The 21,156-nt window shown below is 46.5% G+C and overlaps 1 protein-coding gene across 2 annotated transcripts in view; it reads right to left on the minus strand.

Moving 5' to 3' along the window:
- Window positions 1-84: 84 nt before the first annotated feature.
- The window catches only part of appa (amyloid beta (A4) precursor protein a), a 32,454-nt gene continuing 11,382 nt past the window's right edge, over window positions 85-21,156 (minus strand). Inside the window, exons 2-17 of one of the 2 annotated variants that reach the window (XM_018660880.2) lie at window positions 15,662-15,829; window positions 13,922-14,051; window positions 13,537-13,649; window positions 13,248-13,438; window positions 12,563-12,912; window positions 11,870-12,037; window positions 8,556-8,689; window positions 7,582-7,656; window positions 7,332-7,490; window positions 6,988-7,116; window positions 6,758-6,857; window positions 5,679-5,891; window positions 5,526-5,579; window positions 4,470-4,561; window positions 3,002-3,148; window positions 85-2,654 (exon numbers count right to left, since the gene is read on the minus strand). In XM_018660880.2, the coding sequence (XP_018516396.2) occupies window positions 2,568-2,654; window positions 3,002-3,148; window positions 4,470-4,561; window positions 5,526-5,579; window positions 5,679-5,891; window positions 6,758-6,857; window positions 6,988-7,116; window positions 7,332-7,490; window positions 7,582-7,656; window positions 8,556-8,689; window positions 11,870-12,037; window positions 12,563-12,912; window positions 13,248-13,438; window positions 13,537-13,649; window positions 13,922-14,051; window positions 15,662-15,829 (2,310 nt within the window). In that variant the 3' untranslated portion in view covers window positions 85-2,567. The remainder of the gene's footprint in view (window positions 2,655-3,001; window positions 3,149-4,469; window positions 4,562-5,525; window positions 5,580-5,678; window positions 5,892-6,757; window positions 6,858-6,987; window positions 7,117-7,331; window positions 7,491-7,581; window positions 7,657-8,555; window positions 8,690-11,869; window positions 12,038-12,562; window positions 12,913-13,247; window positions 13,439-13,536; window positions 13,650-13,921; window positions 14,052-15,661; window positions 15,830-21,156) is intronic. The other variant, XM_051065957.1, reaches the window with a different exon arrangement.

Below are 21,156 nucleotides of genomic sequence, written 5' to 3' on the forward strand. Positions count from 1 at the left end.
AAGACCACACGTAAACGCACATTATTAGAGTAAAACAGGATGGCTGCAGATCTGAACTGTGACAAAACATGAGGAAGCAGCATCTGTATGTACATTCAAAACTTTATTATGGAATACAGTGTAGAAAGCGTTTTCCCAGTCAATGCAAATGGCCTGCACAATATTACACAGTGGAAAACAAAACCAATATATAACCCACAGATAAAGATAGAAAGAAAATCCTGCTTCCTCTTCTACTCTACTGCCCTCTGTTGGGCTTCTAATGAGCACCCTCTGAAAACCACCACCCCGCCCCTGCCTCCGAATATACATCCCACTTCGACCGCTTCCTCACTTGCCATTAGACGTATTAACAGAGTGAGAGGTCACGCTGCTTTTCTTTCTGTAATGTTGAGATGGTGACAAATGTTGAACATGAGATGTGTGAGGATGAACAGGAGAGGGAGGGGGTCTTGCCTACAACTCCCTCTCAGCTCTCTTCGATGGTGAACGCCTATTGGGAGAGGTGAGCAGCATGCCTGAAGGGAAAGGAGGGGGAAGGAAAGGAAGGAGGGAAGGGAAAGGAGGTTCTGGGGGGTGGGTGGGTGAGGGGCAGGGAGGACTGAAAATCCATTATATATACAGACTGCATGCCTGGCTGGCTATCCATCCGGAACTGCAAGTCATTTCCTCTCTACCTCTCCCTCCTCCCCCTCCTCACCCTCCCTCCTCCTCTGAGCACTTCACCTGTTCTATCAGCACAAAGCGAAATAATTACAAAACCAAAAAAAAAAAAAAAAAAAAAAAAAAGACGAGAGAGAGAGAAGAGACGGTGTCGGCTTTCGACTGGACAAAACACCAGACTGAAAAAAGGACAAAAAAACACACACACACACACGTACATGGCCAGAGATAATCCCAACTCCCGTCCCTGCCAATCCCGACCTCTCGCGCATTTCCCGCTTCCCTGTAACCTTCACCCCGCCCCCGTGACGCGCCCTTTTCAAACACAGTAACATGGACCCGACAGAAAAGCAAAAAAAGAAATTAAATAGGTTGATTTCTGAAAGCCCCTACGCACGAGGGTTTTGAACACACAATATATTTCAGTGAATCAGAATCATGTACAAACACAGATGAAGCTGGCCCCCCTCCTGCAGCTTCGAGAACGTAGCATGGTAAAAAAAAGAAGAAATCTAATCAAATAATAAAAGAAATGACAAACACGCTTAAATTCCAAAATCACAGATCTCTTTTAAATGTGTATTTTACATGATATCAAAGCAGAGCCTGTTCATCTAGATTTATATATATTTTTCATCATTGTTTGAAGTCACGTGATCACGAGAAGATACTAAATGTACAATCTTGCTAGAATGACAATCTATATGTGAGAAAGGATCTCGAGAGAGAGAGCAGCGTTAAGATCTTTTTTTTGTTTTTTTTCTTTTTCCAAATCCAGTTGTCATTGTTGTCATGCACTACATAGGAACGGCTAAGACTTGAGCATTACTTCAGTAACATTACACGCAATTTAAAAAAAGGACTTTACATTGGTTGACTCTTTTTTTTCTCTGTTTTCATTCTTTTTTGAAAAACAAAACTGGAAACCATAGAGAAAAAACTCAAATAAAAACAGCTCGTTCAGAATACAATAGTTACTACCGTCGTCGTCGACATATTCGTTATCGTCAGCATCTCCGGATATCCTTAAGAGCCTTGTGTGACTTAACACAGCCCAGCTGTCGTAAGAATGCGCAAAGAAAAGAGGATGGAGTGAGGGAGGGATGGATGGAGGAGGGGAAGGAGAGGGGGCTCACTTGTACTCCAGTGTAGACTGTAGAGTGAGTGCAGTAGTGGTGCAGTAGAAGGGGAATCCCTGGGCCTCATTTAAAGACCACGTCGCTTGATTTAAACCTATGTCATTATATAATCGTGGTAAAGAATGCAAAGAGGGATGATTTGAATTGACTGAATCATCTGCTGCAACCAGCTCTTCCAAATGAGGCCCAGGTCAGCGTGCGCCTCTTATCCCACTGATCAGTGGTCAGATTTGCCTACACAAGCCCACACCTAAAAAAAACAAAAAAAACAACCCCAACTATACACTGGCCCTGAATCAGTGTGGAGAGAACCCGCTTCTTCGCCCCTATAGGTGGGTTTGTTTCGATGCACTGGGCGGGGGCCTCTTTTTTTTTTTAACCCCCCCTGTACGTCAGCAGGCCGAGACAGAGCAACGTATTAAAAAAAACCCTTTCTTTAATTAAAAGGCGACTTGCTCCAATAAAGTGAACAAACTTGGTGCAAAACTGGCTTTGGCCCACGGCGTCCAAAACCACCATCCCTCCCCTCCCCCCCTCTTGGCTGCGGTCGCTCTGGATGCTCGTAACTGACTGTTTCAGTCGCTCGGTGATCTGCCTTTTTTTGGAGGCGTGGGGGCTGGATTGGAGAGAGGGGAGAGGGATGGGGAAGGGGTGGGTGTGATGTATGGGGGGGTAGAGATGTTTACGTATGTGTGTGTTCATGTGTGTGTGTGTGTGTGTGTGTGTGTGTGGACGTTGTGACATTTCCCTCAGTTCTGCATCTGCTCAAAGAACTTGTAGGTCGGGTTCTCGTAGCCGTTCTGCTGCATCTTGGACAAGGTGGCGCTCCTCGGGGGTGACAGCTGCGTCCACCTGGAGGGGAGCCGGAAGGGGGGAGGTGAGGTTACGCACGCAAACGCTCATATAGTGTACACAGGTGTAAGATAATCTCTTAAGACCTTTGTAATGCTTCCTGGATGATTGTTTTGAAAGTAATTCACAAAAACTTCCAGTTTCCAATTCCCGCTCTTCATTTTTAAGGCTTTTTCAGACACGTGTACCCTGCCACATCCACACATACACCGATACAAGGGCTACGCTGGCAGACAGATTGAACCCACACGTGCGTGCGCAGCATCACCCTCACACACCAGATTGACTGCCGCGCAGAACAGCTTGTACCGCACACGCGCACGCACTGAAGGTCAGCTGTTTCTCACCTCGATGACTCCGTGGTGGATTGAGGTGTACTGCTTCTTCCTCAGCATCACCAGGGTGATGACGATGACGGTCGCGATCACGACACCTCCGACCATCAGGCCGATGATGGCGCCCTTGTTGGAGCCCACGTCCTCAGCGAAGAAGACCTGTGGGAGTTGAGAGGGGAGGGGGGGGAGTCAGTCACGTGGCAACGGCCAATCAAAACCTGATAAAATTTTCTTTTACCACACCGAGGTCTTTCCTCTACACAGCTCTTTTTCTGCCACGAAGATGATGTGTCTTTGTGTAAATATATAAGTGCAGCTTTGTTTTCAACGCGGCAGGAGAGTTCACTCAGTGTGCTCAGAAATGTTCTGATGTCACTTCCCCTCTGGGAGACAATGACCTCCTGTAGCCGCTACTACCCACAGCTCATTTACTTCTGTTTCTTCCCTGTTTTCATTTACACAAGTCGTTTTGCGGGGCATGTTTGCGTAATTACATTTCCCATCGCGTGTCTGCTTTGTCATTTTTTAAAATCCTGTCGTTACAGAGGGGAATTTAGCCTGAAAACAACTGCTGGGGAAAGATGTGACATGCGGACAGTAACAAATACAGTAAGGCCGCTTATTTTGGTGGGATAACTTCCCGGCGGAGGCTTTAATTTCTTCTTGTGACTGTCTTGTGATTTACAGAAAGCGGGGCCGAGCACAAAGAAGCTGTGATGCAGCATGACTCAGCTTCAACACAACGCGACGCAATACTAATACACGCCATTTAAAGAAGCACGAAATCCTGACATCTCCACCTATGCCGTTGAGTGGGGAGTGGGGATTCGAGCCGGAGAGCCTCCTCCGTGATAATCCTGCAGGCCGCTGATTGGGGTTACAGAGAATGTCAAATTAAGTTAAAGGGGCTGCTCGACACACTGACTGCTCCTTGCGAATTAAAGAAATGTGATATGTAATAAAACGCAGGGATTAAGGGATTAAAGCCTTTAGGTGAGAGGAATAAGGTACGCAGGATTATAATTTGACTGAGGGTGGATTGAGGGTTTTTGTGCCAGTATTACAATATTGGATGAGATTAATGAGTGAATGTAGAACTGGGTTGGAGCCTTATTATGTTTAGCACAATAACCTGTGGCTGACGGATACAAACGGCACAAAACTAAACTCTGATGAGAGGACAGTGAGATTTTTAGAGAGGAGCAGCCAGGCGTGACGCACGCGTTATCGCCGTAGTCTCCATGGACACCTGTCTCCATGGTGACAACCTTGGGAGTTTACCGAGAGGACAAAGTGGAAACGTGGGCCTGACTGTGTGTGTGTGTGTACTTGTGGGCAAGAGTGCAAGCTCGCACGTGTCAGTGAATGCATCTTTGTGCGTTTGTTTCCCTGCGTTTCAAATGAGCTTATCTGCGTATCTGCACTGTTTGTTTGCGGTAGAGGGAGTTTGGTTTGTGTGTTTGCGTGTGTGCTGCTTTACCAGTTTCTGATGGTGAACTTCGTATTCAGTGCTCTGTCTGTCCTCCGTCTCCATCCGCATCTCAGGAATAGCTTCCATCTTCATTCCAGTCACTGGCGAGGAGAGGAGAAGAACTATCTATTATGGATGGTGACACTTTTCTCTTCCTCGCTCACAAACTTACTGAAATCAAACTCCGCCGAAGCGGGACGGGCGGCTGAGCTCTGGGTGTGACGGCGGTATGAAATGAACGTGACGCATATAGCGGAGAGTGTGCAGTATGCCTAGACCCTGCAGCTGCGTCACAAATCTACTAACAACCGCAGCTGGAGCCTTAATGGAGGTCAAGTGGAGTTGGCTGTGTGCAAATAATAGCTGAGAGAGGGAGGCATATTTTTCTTGACTTTCCTTCTAGTCTTATGATGGATTTGAAGTGGAGACCTTACTTAACCTGAGCAAATATGTTTTGTTGTCCCGGAGGCTGCTTTGACAAAGCGACAAGGAGCATCGGGAAACCAGGGAATACGCTTTAATGGCTGAGAATGAGCCACATACGCTGGTTCCTAATAAGGAACCTTTTACTGAGGTTATTCAGGTTGTAGCTTTATCGATGGTTAATGAGTCATTTACTTCATCTTTATGGATCAGCTGTAAACAAATATTAAATTAACCCATTACAAAGGTTGACTTATCATAAAGTGGTTCCCATACGTTCAATTACATCGGGTCTGTAGAGCCCTAGAAGACTTTTCCGGACACTTTTTAATTTAATCTGATGTTTACAACCCCTGTGACCCTGTGACTCATCCTGTGTGTGGCCAAACGGATTTATGGGGACGTTCAGTGTTGCCACCAGAGGGTGCGTTCCTTCACTGGGACCAATCTGCACACTTCAGTGAGCAAACACTGATAGGAGACTTTGAATAAAGTGCTGGTCAACACTTTTACACTCGGTAACCTAGCAACCTGGTATGCAGAGTGTGAGAAAGTCAACAGCGTAAATATCTGCAGGCTGTCAACTCCGTCCGCCTGGTTTTCTAACAACAACAGGATAAGTTTTTCAACAGTGGCACCGACCTGGCCGCGTGGGGATGCCTCTGTCAAGGTTAGGGCGAGAGTCCACGGGCTCGACTAGAGGGAGAAAAAGAGAAATTTCAATGTCATTTTAATCGACATTCAGGTCAACAAAACGTAGCTGCTCGTCAACAACCCAGCGTGTCGGTGAGTTACCCTGGTTCTCGGTGTTGGGCTGGTTGAAGATCTCGGGGTGGATGAAGCCGACTCCGGCCAGGCCCAGAGTGTCCTCCTGGGGCAAAAGGTCGGTCTGGCCGTCTCCCAGCTCCTGGTCGGGCATCAGGGCGTCGTTGCCGTAGCTCACCCTCACGTCTGTCTGCAGGTTGGCCAGCTGCTGGGCCATCTCCGCCTGCTCCCTCTGCAGGAGCTCTGGGTAGGGTGGGGGGGTTTTAGGAAGGAAAGAAGGAAGGAGTTCAGAGGAGATGGAATAAGGAAATGGAAACAGGAAAGAGGGTCATGCTTTCAGGCAGTTTCATTATTAAACGCTTTGAGATTATAAAGTTGCATCTTTTCTATTTCTGCATAAAGAAAATAGTATATCCCACGCAATGACTCAGACTAATGTCTCTCAGTCAGAGGGGGCAGACAGCCGGCGAGAAATGTTTATCTCAATTTCTTTATTAAACCTGCTGCCTAGTAATGACTGAATAGTGCTTCTTCTGTGTATGTTTGTTCCTGTGTGTGTGTGTTTTGCCGGCCAGCACAGACTGTGACGGCCTCCGAGACAGAGACACAGATGGCTGTGTGACGCACGCAACTCCAATAAACCCCAAAACCCACAGAAACCTTAACAAATGCAGGGACGTGAGGGGAGGGAGGGAGGGAGGGGGATTTATCTTCCCCGGCAAACAGTTTCATTTGACTCCGAACAGAAGAATTAGGCCAAATGCCTCCCATGCCCTTATCAACAAAAAAATATTGTATTTTTCGGGGCTGGAATTCGGAGCATTCAATCTCTCTGTTACATGCGGCACAATCGGGACAGCGCGTCTTCCTCTGTATCTCACTCACGCCAAGGTCAGCTGTCACACTGACTGAACGAGACATCTAAAACTCACATTAACAACAGTCATGTCATTCTGTGATTCTTATTTCCTTCGCTCTCTATTAACAGCTCTTGGATTAAAAAAAAATCCATCCATCTTCCATCTTATCTTTCTGGGTATTTTAAAGGCTGTGATTTCTGCCTTTTAGTTTTTAACGGTAAATGATTCAGCGCAAGTGTCTTGACTCACCAACTTGGTCCTGGATGTCGTCGGCCACGCCGGGCACCTTGTAGAGAAGCCCCAGAGACTGGTTCATGCGCTCCTCGATGACACGCAGGTGGGTCAGCACCTATTGCGTGTACACACATACATATATAAAAAACCTGCAACAGCTTTCCTTCAGCAAACAAAAGCAGCCTTGTACTCACACTGTACAGGTCTGTAGAGAGAGAGAGAGAGAGAGAGAAGAGGAAAATTACCTGAGGTCTAATCTGGGCTGCCTTCTTAGGATCCACCATGCGGACGTGTTCAAAGTGTTTGAGGGTGTGCTGCCTGTCCTTTTGCTCGGCGCGCACGTACTTCTTCAACAGGCTGAAGACGTGGCGAGGCTACAAAAGATGGCCGGGGGGTGGGGAGACAGATGGTTAAGAGCAGAGGAAGGACGATGTGATGTATTTATGTGTTGTCTGGATCGGGAAACAAACCAGCTAAAGCTGTAATTTGTTATAGTGATAAAAACTAAATGGACCGTGATTGACAGGAAGTGACTGGTCCTCTTTTCTTTAACTGTCAACCTCCTGCATCCGCTGTACGAGAGACGTACCCTGGGCGGGTCCTGCTGCAGGGCGGTCAGGTAGCTCTCCAGAGCCAGGCGACGGCGGTCGTTGAGCAGCGCCTCCACCCGGGCCATGTGAGTCTCCACCAGCTGCTGGCGCTCGCTGGCCGCCTCCTGCTCCAGCGCCTCCACCTTCTCCTGGAAACGCTGCACGAGCGCATACGCAGAAAGATGAAACGACACCGTCAAAAAACTCACTCGGGTGGTTTTGTGTACGTCCAGCTTGTGCGCGTCTTACCTGGATGACAGCCTTCTTGTCAGCACGTGGGAGATTCTTGGCCTCCCTCTCAGCCTCCTCCCACTCCCTCATCACCTGAGTACAAGAGAAGGGAGGAGAAACATTAATTAGACTTGTCAATCTAGTTCATCTTTTCACAGGTTCTATTGCAGCTTGATTTTACACTTGAGTGAAACATCTATTTTCTCTTTGTGGCACAGGTCTGATCTTTTCACGACTGTCTAAAAGGAAGAAAAGATGTCATTTAACGCGGCTGTGAAACGATAACGTCTGGGCTGCGGAGGGTAAATATTAGATTCCTCCAGCAAGTAATCCTTTCAGATTGTGCGTGTTGATGCAATAGAGTTTTCTGCTTTGTAAATCACATTGGACGGTCAAAGTGACGGTATGATTAACTGTAGTAAAAGTCTGAAATCAACAATTTCAGTTCCCTTTTTTAGCCAGTTTCATCTTCTTTGGAAGGATGATTGTACATCCTCCATCCTCTCTGACTCACCGGGGGGATATTTTTCTAAATCAGCTCGGGCCTGTACCAAAGACATGACCTAACGGTATCTGTAAGGGTGAAGTCGACTGTGTGAAATCGCAGCGGCGCGCAAACTCCTGCACAAAGAGAAAAACGTTGCCCTGAGTGCCTCGCTGAGGTCGTCGGGCGCTTCTCGTCTGGAGCTTTTCGGAAACGGTGACATTGCCCAGGACCATCTGGCCCCTCTGCCGGAGAAGGAGCCGGTTGATTAAAGAATACAATTAAAGTTGAAATGGCTCGACTGGCTTACCCGGGAGGGATTAACAAACGCACCTATTCGTTTTACTTGCCACCCCTCTATTTTCTATTCATAGACATATCTTTATCCTCTTCCTGCTACAAAGAAAATCCTGCTTTCTCTTCTCCCTGCATGCCGTACTCGCATGCGTGGCGATGCTCATAACTTAAGCTGTAGATACAAACAAAAAATAAACCCATCAACAGTAACCTGGGACATCCTCTCGCGGTGCTTGGCCTCCAGGCTCTCTTTGGCCTTCTGGAAGTGGGCGTGTTCGTTTTCGTCAGTGGGCGTCTCCAGGTAGTGGTCCACGGCGTCTGGGGAGCTGGGTGTGGCTGTGGGTACTGCGTGAAATGGAAGTAGACAGAGAGAGAGAGAGAGAGCCTCAGCACACACAAAAACACGAAAAAACACAGAGCCCGAGATGGGTTAATAGGGTTAGTGCGAGGCCGAGAGAGAAAGAAAACTAGATAGTAGCTGTAGCTGGAAGCCAGCACCCTCCAAAAGCAAACAAGTGAATGCCTCAGATGACCCGCAGTCCTTTGTAGTAAAGAGACAAAACCCCTCTCTCATTTATATAACTTCATTCAGAGAGTGATATGGCTCTCCTGCCAAAACACTGACGCTGGAATTTATCCTGTGGGCTCAGAAGCACAGAGCAAAATGTGCTCCATTCACCGGCCAGAAATATAAGTGGATCGTATTATATTATACTGCGTGAAACCTTGAATTAATCAAAGTGGAAAGTTGATTATCTCTCATAAGTGTTCTAGAAAAAGTGGTAGGTATGCGAATGTGTGTGTGTGTGTGTGTGTGTGTGTGTGTGTGTAGGGGTGAAGGTCGCTCGTCATGTGAAATTGGTTATGTCTGATGAGAGCGCATGACTGCACAGGACACGACGACGACGGCAGAGATGTTATTCGCTTTGACCTGAGCCGAGTGTTTTGTTGCCCTCTGGTACTCAAAGTCATTTAAAGGATCAGTTCACCCAAAAAAAAACATATTTCCCACTTAAACCTGTACTATCACCTAGATAGTTTTAGTTTTATTTACCCGGGGTTAGAGATGTGTCTGTCTCAATACAATGGAGGTCAGCTTGCGGTGCTCACAGCACTGAAAAATTACATTTGAAAAAAATCCAACAACAACGTCCTTTTTCTCTGTTTTCAGAATTAGTGTCCTCGTTACTCTAATAATCCCCAGAGCACAGTGTCAACTGTTTTCACAAAGGGACTTTTTCTTGTCCACAGAAACGGTGATATTTTTCAATGCTGTGAGCACCACAGATGAAATTCTATTCACTTCTGTTGTGTCGAGGAGAAGGCAGATATCTCAAATCTGGCTAAATAAAACTATTTGAGTGCTTAAATAACACTGGAGGTAAGCGATAATGTCGTAAATGAGTGAACTCACCCCTTTTAAAAAGATTTCAGTGTTTACATTTTCACATATTTCCCCTGGAGTTTCCCTTTCCTCGTATACTACCTATTTGCCATCTAGTTCGGTGCATTTACTTTGCACCGTTTCACCCGAGTGCCCTCCAAAGGTCACAAAATGGAGCGAGCAATTTAGCATCCACTATTACAGTACTTCTTGATAAAAATGCCACAATGCAGTGCTTCCCTTATGAAAGATGTGTAAAATAGAGCTGTGCGAGACACTGCCTGTCAGTGATGGAGCAAAATGGTGTATCGCAAATGTTATTCCCCACTACTGGCTGTGAACGAGAAACAGATGTGAAGGAGAGTGTTTTTCAGTCGTTTAAGCTTTGTGCTATCTACAAAGTTCCTTAACTTGCAAGAAACAGCCATCTGAGACTGACTGTGACCGACCGCACGTGCGAGTACAGAGTACGTGTGCACGTCCGTGGGGGTGTGTGTGCGTTGGCTTTGGGGGGAGAAAAAAAGACACTGCGCCACTCTCTCACCTCCACTACTCTACACAGAGCAGAAATCCCCCCATCAAAACACACACGCACATAAGCATGCACCTCCACTCTCGCTCACACTGTGGATAAAATTAGATCAAAAATACAGAGATGGAGATAGCATGACTCCATTTTGCTGCAGGGGCAGATCGTGCACGTCGTGACTGAGACGCATGCGCACACACACACGCACATATTGAGCAAGGTCACTGAACCTTACACAACACTGACATCAGCATCACAGCCAAACACTTAAACTGCCTTCTGCTCCCCCACTGTAACACACAAGCCCCCATCTGTACACACACACACACACACAAACACACACTCATATACACAGTGTCCTGGCAATGCAGGGGGGAAAAATAGATTGTTAATGCAGGAGTGAGTTACTGCTTAAAATCCAATCAGTTCACTTTGTGACTGAGTGATCGCATCTACTTACACAGAGCGATTGTTAAGAAATTCAGTGGATAAATATATTAACACTGTGCGAAAATCATCAAGCAATCATCCCCATTGTCAGCGCTGCCGCTGATAATCAATCACCGTGATGTGATATAGGAGGCAGGTATGCCCGGAGAGTATGTAATGATGTATTGATGAGTTTGCCACTGCCTGGTTTCACATTTTCAAAATTGCACCGGGGGGTAATTTGACACTCGCGATTTAAGTGAATTGGACGAATTAGCCAGAACGTATTTCCTCGGCGACAAGGGTGGAATAATGCAAGCAGGCCTACCGCGTGGCAGGGATGGGAAGGATGGTGTGCGGCGAGGTGGGGATTATTGCGAAATAACTCCTACCTGGACGGTTTTACAGCTCATATTCATGCTAAAGTAATATATAAGATGATGCCCATGAAATGACTGAATCACTGAAATTATGGTCGTTATCCTACGTGCTTTAAAGGGCATAGACACTGTAACCGTGGTAATGTAAAGAAAAATCTAAAGTGCCATTCGGCCTCTGAAGCAAATTGTCCATGAAAATGAATCCTATGTATCTAACCAGTGTTATTGGAGCGTGCAGCTTTTGGCACCGTCTTTCGCTTAATTTATAACAGAAATAAATAAACTCCAAAGCTAAGAGTCTCTTCACTGAGGACTCTAAAAAGCAGTGTAATATAATGTTTCCTTCAAAATAAAACTAGATCCAGTGTGGCTCAAAGTAGAATGCTAAAAATAAATGCTGCACAAAACGTCTCACACCAGAAGGATTCCACCTACAAGTGAGAAAGCAAAGAGAACAGAGAGCGTACAGGTGATTAGGCTGCTGGTTTCAAGAATCCACAAAGGATTATGGGAAAGGTAAAGTCTTGTTTTTGGTGCAAACGTGTTAATTTGCTTGACAGACACGCACACACACAAACAGGCGGGGAGGAAAAGGTAAATGTTAGCCAGGAAGAAGGAGCTGACGGGTAGGGATCGTCTGGAAGAGAGGCACACCGAGCCAGAAACCTTTGAGAGGCTGTTAATGATCATCTAGTGGACAGCCGGGAGAGGCGGCGAGTTAAAAGTGAGGGTTAGAGACAAAAAGCTGCCGCTCAGACCGGCGAGCCGGCCGGCTGAGCTTAGCCGCCGCCGACGGGACTTACTGACGCTGCTGCAGACAGACAGGCAGTACTCCTCTGACTCAAAGTTATTCCTGTTGCCTCCGCAGCCGCCGTAGATAAACTGAGCACAGCGGCCCTCCTGGCGGTCAAAGTACCAGCGGGGCAGCATGGCCCGGCAGGGACCTGTCTCTGCGTTGGCCCAGCACACATCTTGGAGGACACATACACACACTTGTCACCAAAGCTACCACAAAAGTCTCACCTTGCAGAAGTAAAACACTTGATGCTGCGTAACAGGGTATGTGAGGAACGTCAGGTATGAGCGTTATTAATGCTGCTTGCAATTGAATTTAATGAAGAAACAAAGCTGGTACAGTCAATTCTGATTCTAATGGAACGTAGCTAATGAAAACTGTGAAATGACAAACGAGCACAGTAAGAAAACTGACAGCAGGAAATTAATTGCTGAGGAACATGAAGTTCGACTGTGTTTAGCAAAGCATAAAAAACGGGGAAAACGCATCTTGTATGTTGTTTTACTCAGCTTGTTCAGCATTAATCTAAATGTAAAGAAACCTGTCGTCTGTGTTAACATTTCTTTAAAAGGCTTAAATTTGGAAAAGCATCCAAGCTTTTTCACACACCCTGTTAATGAAGCCAAACAAAGATATGTAAAATGGAAGCTGTGAACCTGAACATACACACACACACTCCCACGAGAGAAACGCTCCTCACCCCTGACAACTTCCTCCACAGACTCGGTGGTGGTGGTGGTGGTGGTCGTCATGGCGACGTTGGTGGTGGGCTCGTCGGCGTCATCGCTGTCGTCGAATGTGTCGGCGACGTCGTCGTCTCCCTCCTCCTCTTCCTCCTCGTCGGCCGCCGCCTCCTCGTCCTCCTCTCCGTCGCCGTCCTGGTCGTTGTCCAACATGTCCTCCTCCTCCTCCTCTTCCTCCTCTTCCTCGTCATCATCCTCGGCCGGCGCCTCCGCCTCCTCCTCCTCCTCCTCTTCCTCGTCGTCCTCAGCTACCACAGATGGCCTGGTTTCCTCTTGCTGCTCCGCTGGCTCCGGCTCCCGCACCATACTGGGAGGGATAGAAAGGGGGGTGGGAGGAGAGGGAGAGAAGATGAAGGTGAGGGGGGAGTGAAGAGACATATGGAGGCAACGTGAGCAATTTGGAGAAGGAGAGGTGTCAGAGAACGAGGGATGAGGAAGACAAGGAGGATGAATGAGAAGGGGGAGGAGGACAGCGACTCTAAATTATAACCGACCTGCTGTTTGCTTTCAAGGAGAGAAATTTTCCCCTCATGGCGATATTGAAAATGAAAGTGGTGGTATCTGTGATCATCCGAGCGCTGATGTATGACTCTGCCTCTGCTCTGCCCTCATTTATCTGAGTGTGTGTGTGTGTGTGTGTACCTGTTGTCAGAGTAGTCGGTCTCCGCTCCGCCCCACCAGACATCGGAGTCGTCTGCGTCCTGCTCGGCGCTGTCGGCGTCGCGCTCCGCCTCGGCGGGGCAGCACACGAACTCCACTCCCCGGAAGCGGTCGATGCCGCACGGCAACAGCATCCCGTAGTCATGGAGGTTCATGGTGCGGTCGCCGCAGGACTGCAGCGAGAGAGAGAGAGAGAGAGCGGGTCAGAGACAGAGATCAGGATTCATTCATACTAACAGTTGCAGTGGCGCAGGTGTGTGTGTGTACTCACCTCCTTGGCTACGGTGTGCCAGTGCAGGTGGCTCTCGCACTGGTCCATGCGCTCCTGGTGCAGGAACTTGCACTTGTCAGGGACGAGCAGGGCGTCACTCACAAACTCTCCCACTGCAACAAAAAAAAAAAAAAACACAAACCAAAAAACAATATCCATATTTATAATTCATACACAACAGGCAGCTTCAGCCCCAGCCTTCTGACTGACTGAAGACACCAACCAACACTGATCTCCAAATAGAGCAAAGCTGACTAACTCCTTGGTTGCCATGGTAACTCGTGAAATCATGCCTTTGCTTCTCCTGCTCTTAATACCCTAAGAATGAACACTGCTTCCTAGAAATCTTTGTTGTCCACTCAGTGGAAATAGAAACCGGACTCACCCAGGCAGCGGTAGGGCACGACGATGTGCATGTGACTGCGACACTGCTTGCGCCCCTTCTTGCACCAGTTCTGGATGCTGACTGGCTGGTTGGCCTCCACGACGTTGGTAATCTGGAGCTCTGGGTACACCTGCGCACACAGGAGTGCACATTATAATGCTGTCGCAGCACGACCAAGGACTAACCTTTTTAGCACCTGATGGGCAGCAGGAACCTCGGGTCTTGCCCTCGTGAGACTGATTATTACTTTGGGAAGTTTGTGAATACATTTAGGAACCTTCTTTTCCAAAATACCCTGCTCTTCACATTAGAGGCTGTTTCTGCTTGGCAGACTCTGCAGTGTTTACCTCTATGTTCTCCTCAGCCATGCGTGACATCTGCCTCTGCATAATATTCAATGTGTCATCCCTCTCCAAAGACCTCTCCCCTCATCCTCCTCCAAGACACCTCCTCTTCTCTTTTCGCGTGTTTGAATTCAGGGACCCGTGACTGATTTGTTAAATATCTGTTATTAGCGGTGACACAGGAAAGATGAACCCATCCTCCTTTGAGCTTTAAATGCTTTTCAGAGAAATCTCACTATGCATCGCCTCCTTTTATCAGACAACTCCCTTTTGGTTTACACAGTGATTGTCTACGCTGCTGGAATATTCCCCAATGAAATGCTTTCTTGTGGCTCGAGAGGACTGCAGCAAAGGAAAAAAATCGGTCAGTTTCTAGATATAAAAAAAACTATGTTTCCTGTTTTGCACACAAGCTTCTACGTCAGAGAAGTTGACCGTGTTGTACTGCTACGTCTGGTCTGGTTAGCCTTCGCCTAATAACAAAATAACTCCAGCCTGTAAAGTAAAGTCACATGGACTTAAGCAGCTTGTTTGCTGAGCAGAGTTTCGGTGTCGTGTCGTCCTGCCAAATTGGGGGATTTTGGTGAATAAAGACAAATCTCTGTAACACACTCATGATGGACTTGTGTGCTCTATATTTCCAAAACAAATACCTCAGTCTGCCCCTTAATACACATCATACTTTGAGGTAGTTTGTGCAGTCGGTTGTAAAAAAAAAGAAAAAAAAGAAAAGAAAAAAAGACAGATATTCACATTTTCAGGCGTTTTCTGGCACTGCAAATGTTTGAAAATGACTCACACTTGCCCAAAATAAAACTCTAAATCCCCTAGAAGATTAAAAAAAAAACACAATCCAGTCTCGCTTGGTGTGAACTCCCCTACAGTGCTCTCAATAAAGAAGCTACGCCGCTACCTGCTCAATCATTGTAATTTACTGAGAGAGTGTCAGCTTAATGGCTAAAATGTAAATTATCCCACCCAAAAATGTATCATCCGAGCTTACTGCTCGCTCAAACCAAAATAAACACTGGGTAATTACGGTTCAACGCATCCATATATTAAAGCGCATGTGGCCAAAGTAGAGCTGTTTTCAAGCCATGATGAATTAAAACATCTCTTAGTGCTGCTGCTAAATAAACCCTGAAATTTCACCTTGATAATATTATTGTTTTAAACCATCCTTACATCCAATATCTGCATTCCCTATCTTAACTACATCCTTCCAGCTGTTACTTTTTACCTCAATGTAATTAAGATTCATATCAGCTTTAAAGGTGGATTGTATCGTCTTGTACTATCAGACTTAATTGATTCGGCGGGGGAGATAAACAGTTGCACGTATAAAACAGAAGGCGAGCGGCTTCTGTTGCATCGCCCCGCGCGCCCCTGCTTTTACCTCCTGGCAGTATTGTAGGATGCCCTCCTTGGTGCCGATGCAGCTCTTGGTGCCGGAGGGGTCGGGCTCCCACTTGCCGCTCTGCACGTTGATGTGCATGTTGAGTTTACCGCAGAACATGGCCACCTGGGGCTCCGCCAAGAGACCCATGGAAACATCTGTAGGCACCTAGAGGTGGGAGATGGACGGGAGGGAGAGAGGGGGAGATATTAATGAGATATACCACTCATGTTAAACTCCTTGAGCGCTTGCAGTGAAAAATGCAAGACGGATGCAATTAAATTTTATTACTTAGATAGAGAGGCCGCGACAGGAGAGGAGATTAGTGTGTTAGATGAAAAGTAGGATGAGGTGAGCTGGTTTAAGATGAGAAGAGGGAGAGAAGCCAGAGATGAGGTGTTAGAAAGAGAAGGGAATTTTCCACACTGAATTTCCTCAACATTTTGGGTGTGGTTTCTGTGCTCTTAAATCAAACTCTTAACCTGGCACTGCTAACATCACACTAGCTGCCTCTCTTTGTGTTTGCCATCGGGTGTTTTCAAATGTGCGGAAAAATCCTGCTGAAAAAACAGCAAAGAAAAAGGACGGACACCAAAAATCAATAGCTTTAAAGGAATAAATTGCCTCAAACAACAGGCCTGGAGCAATCCAATACACCCTCTGTTTTCTATGATGTTCATGCACAAGCACACATGCCCACTCAACTGCCCCATGCAATGCCATTTATGGGAACAGCATAGGTCTCTGTGCCCATGCAGGCTGTTTTCAAGTTTTTCCAGGACAGTATAGTGTTTATATAACCCTCTGTTGATTTGTTTTTGGTTCATTTCTCTCCCTTAGTGTGGCACATACTGAGCATAAGAGCGGGTTGGCTGGAGGCGAGGGGAGTGTGTGTTTGTGTGCATGTGAGACAGAGAGAGTCCTGCCTCTGGCGTGAATGTATTAAATTTTGTGTTAATTGACGCTCCTGTGTGTTGATTTGCGTCTCTGCGTGTGTGTCGGCCTGCATAAGGAGGTTTTGTTGCTGAGGTTCCCCCCTAGGAGAGGAGGCGCAGACAAACCACTGAATGTCTGCATTGTACTGGCAAATGAGCTAGAACAAAATAGGAGGGAATACGGAGGGGGAAGAAAGAGAAGGAGACAGAGGGAGGGAGGAGAGGGACTGTTGCCATTGTGTGCTCCCTAATCTTGTTAATGGTTTTGAAGGCCCTGGCAGGCAAACAAATGCTGTTTTGTGAGATGGATAGCATATTTTTTCCTGCAGACTTGATTTTCTCCAAGAGGCCGGGGGCATAAAGTCCTCTTCCAAGATGAGAATAGCCGGTGGGGGCAATCAATTTGGATTAAATCTGAGACTCAAAACTCAAATGTTCGGATCGATTTAGCAGTCGTGTATCTGGTGTATCGGTGGAAAGATGGACTTTATCAACTTCTATTATGTTCCATTTATACACGCTGACTGTATTTACACACCGGTCGGAAGAAAAAGACAGTGCTCTCTGCAGCCGTTAGCTCCTTTTTCTATTTTCGTTCAACTGCGCCCAGAGAATCCAGGCTAAGCATGGGAGAAAGCTTGCTGCTTACCCAAACATGAGGTGCATGTACTAAAATCAACACCTGTGCAACGTAATGGCACCCGATGCGATTGTGCCCCAGGAGGTAAACGTTTTTGAAGCTTGTAATGATCGGTTTGAGGCCGTGGAAGCGACACTTGTTAATTCAGATGTGGCGTTGCTTCACTGCTTTGCAACATTTTGTATAGGTGAATGGATAGGGGGGCTGCTGGAGGTGACGCTGAATCTACTGCAGGCCTATTGTGTTGCATTAACCCTCGCAGGTGTGATACTGTCGCACTGAGGCTATTAATTAGACGAGTAAACATCACGCTGCATTACAGGTAATAACGGTAAAATAAGGTCAAAGTCTTTACCTGACTGTAAAGAACAAACAAGGGCAGAGCTGGTTATGTGATTGGCTGTCCTCTCATTCAGACCAAGGCAACAGCCAATCACATAACTTGTTTCTTTTAATTGACACAGACTTTGTGACGAAAAGTGGTGTCATTGGGGAACAGATTTAGGAAAAAGAACATTTTGGAAAGAACTGCACTTCACTTGATTGCAACACTTTTTGAACTGACAATTTACAGTAATATTGATTGGAGTTTTGACATATTGTATTCATGAATTTTATTATTTTTAGATGTCTAATTCATTAAATTATTATTCAAAACCATAAGGCCTCCACAGAAAAACAGTGTTGATAATACACACCCTCTATTGCTGCATCTGTCAGTTCACATTTCTTGCTTACCACTGACATCGGGAATGCAACCACTAAAAGATTCCAAATATGTGTAAACTCATATTTATATTTTTGTGTGACGAGTTGACACAGTGACAAAGTTCACAAACTGGAGTCACACCTCTGGGTTGTGGGAGCGCATGATCTACAGCCTGTAAACGTATAAACGGCCAAATGATAAATCACTCCGTCAGCACAGGACAGTTTTATTGGTTTATTGGAACTATGTCAAGGTTTAAGCTGTGCAGAGCCACGAGCCTCCACCTACATTTCCTCGAAATGTAATTAGTTCTGCTAATGGCTCTGATGTTGTCATATTCTCATGAGATATTGTGATTTATCTGCTATCAGCGTGTCTTGGCCCTCTCATGTTGGACTGAGGGCAGACTGGACGCTACAGCGACTCACTATCACAAAGTGGTGTTATGGGTAGGGGCTAGCTGATTAGCATGCTAACTTCTGTAATAGAAAAGTGATAGACATAGAGGCAAAACAAGAGTTAACATTGATGTTGATGCTGAACTTGCAGTGTTTCTTCTAGACTGATGAGTAAACAGCTGTGAATGCAAACGTTAGCTATATAGCAATAGCAAAAACGTACATATAGCACCTTTAAGGAAGCGGCTCTCAAAAATGCATAGTAATGAGTTCATAGAGGTAGAGCCACACACTGCAGTCAAATGGGGGTAAAAGCAACTCTCTCTCTCACACACACACATATACACCACACACAGATCAGGTTACACTTGCATGGATCAAATATGCGTCTACAAAGTTCACATCCCTCACAGGTCAACGCGATGAGCTGCTAGCTATGGTAGGGCGGAAATCAGTAAATCCCTCACGCGCAGACTTGCACACATACACACACGCACAAAGTAGGCTGTAAATTCCCCTCTTGTCCCCAGCCCTCCGCGGCTTCAGCACATGGCAACTTAACACTGGTGGCCATCAGTCTTGACACAGGGCCATCTGCACCACATGGGGTTATTTAGGGGTCTGTTGCTCGATTCCTACACTGCCATCTGTGAGTGAGCGCAGATCAAATCCCATCCCGCTCATTAATGGTAAAACCCAAGGCAAACGGAGTGCAGAAAGTTTCTGAACATTCTTTAAAAAGTCGTTTGCGTGCGTGCTATCTTTTAATTAACTCGCTTTCTTGGTGCCCGGTTTCATTCTGACCTTATCTGCCCACCCTCTGGCCTCTCCCTGTCTCTTATTCAAAGAGATAAACCAACTTCCTCTCTGCTTGGGGCATAGGTAGGCAAATCTGTGCCAACTGCTCGCTGACATTCAAATTCTTTGTGTCATTCCTCGATCCTCTCTTCTCGTTCTGCCTCTGCTGCTATCTCTCCACCGCTCTGTCTTCTAACTGAGGGAGGAAAGCGGGGGGTGGGGGTCGACCGAGCCTTCCCCGCAAGCTTATAAATCTGAGTCCCAGGATGATGGCGAAAGGCAGGAGCGGGAGGAGAAAGTGAGAGAAAAGAACAATAACCACAATGGCGAGAGACGGGGAGAGATTGGAGAACAGATGAATTGGACAATAAGCCTTCGGGGGCTCGAGCGGAAGGTCAAGCGCTCTGTAAAACAGAAAGGATGTCGGGATGGAGGGCCAGAGACAGAGAGGGAGGCTGGAGGAAATAAGGGAAGGCTTAATAGAGAAAAGATGAGAAATTGTGGTGTCTGCACGATCCTACTGGCAAACAGTTACGCCACTTTGTGCAGAAATAACCTTTACACTTCCCTTCTACATCTTGAAACAACTGGAGAAATAACAGATAACATGCAATTTGCATTTTGAGAATCCTCCCATAAAAGGAAAGATAAGAACACGAAGAGTAAAAGGGTTGGTTTTTGTTTTCTTCTGGCTCTGGTGACAAAGCTGGGAAGCTAGAATCTAACCCAGAGCAAGCAACAGATGGACTAAAGAAAGGCAGACTGACAAATGGTGAAACATGCTGTTCTGTGCAAATGTATATTATAGAAGGGGGAATCAGGCTTCCCTCCTCTGTCTCTCTCCCTGTCTTTATCCTATCTCAGCCCTGGTTCACAGTCCTGCCAGTCTGCCAGCCGGTCATCCTGCAGGGGAGGGGAGCAGTAATCTGGGCACTGAGGATTAGGATGGCAGCCTGGTCGGGAGAAATATCCCCCTTTGCTCTCAATCTGGCATGATAGCCATCACCGTACCAACGGCAAATAAGCCAGGGGAGCGGAGGCCGATGCCACGTGAGATTGACCCCGAAGACGATAGTTCAACTAAAGTCAACAGACACCCCAGTCGCATATTGCTTGGCGTGCTACTGCTCCCAGCAGACAAAAATGTTTCCCAGCTTCTTGCTACTTCTTAAAATTGCACTGGCTGACGAAAGACCTTTATAGTTTGACAAAAAAATGAGAGCAAAAAGCTGCAGTCGAGGAAGCTAGAAAAGCCAAAAGCACATTCCGCAGTAAAGAGAATTGTAGCAGGGTAAAGTCTGTGAATGTTTTCGTGAGCTATTTGCAGAAAACAGGCAGCGTCTGTGTCCAAAAATCCAGTCAGTCACGGAAAGGAAATACAGACTTAAGCTACTGTGCCTGCTGACCCATATAGGAGCACAAAATTAAGTTGCACATAGCCCTTGTCCAAGTTGTTAGAGCTCGGCACGCAATGTTGGTTTATAAACCATAAAACGCGTTCAACATCGCCACAATAATTTGAGGATGAAATGGAATTCAGTTTACCCCGAGGGAGGCACATAAAAGACGCTAAAAAACACAGACAGACAAACCAACAATCTCATAATGTAATGCAATAACATACAGGTTTGTTGTAGTAAAGCGATTAAAGTGAGATTATTTGCTACTGCAATTTGATAAAGTGGTCTGCTACACCAAGGAGGGTTATCATGAGGATGACAAGCTCACTGCAGCACCCTCCACACGTGTGTGCGTGTGTGTTTGTGTGTGTGCGTGAGTGCTTTTGTTACACCGTTGTTCGAATCACACTTCCCGTCTCAGCCAGGTGACCTATTTCCACAGCTGGAAACTGTGACCCAAATCACTCCCAGGCAAACCTTAGACACATGCAACGTGATCACTGCTTCATCATCGTGTGTCTGACTGTCATATGTTCTGCCTTAAAGGATCATTCCCACAACTTTGGTCTTACGTGTGCAGTTTTGGAAGTCGCTGTTCAGGTGCACTCACTTTTG

The sequence above is a fragment of the Lates calcarifer genome, linkage group LG7_2 (genome assembly GCF_001640805.2).
Source record: "Lates calcarifer isolate ASB-BC8 linkage group LG7_2, TLL_Latcal_v3, whole genome shotgun sequence".
NCBI classification, from domain to species: domain Eukaryota; kingdom Metazoa; phylum Chordata; class Actinopteri; family Centropomidae; genus Lates; species Lates calcarifer.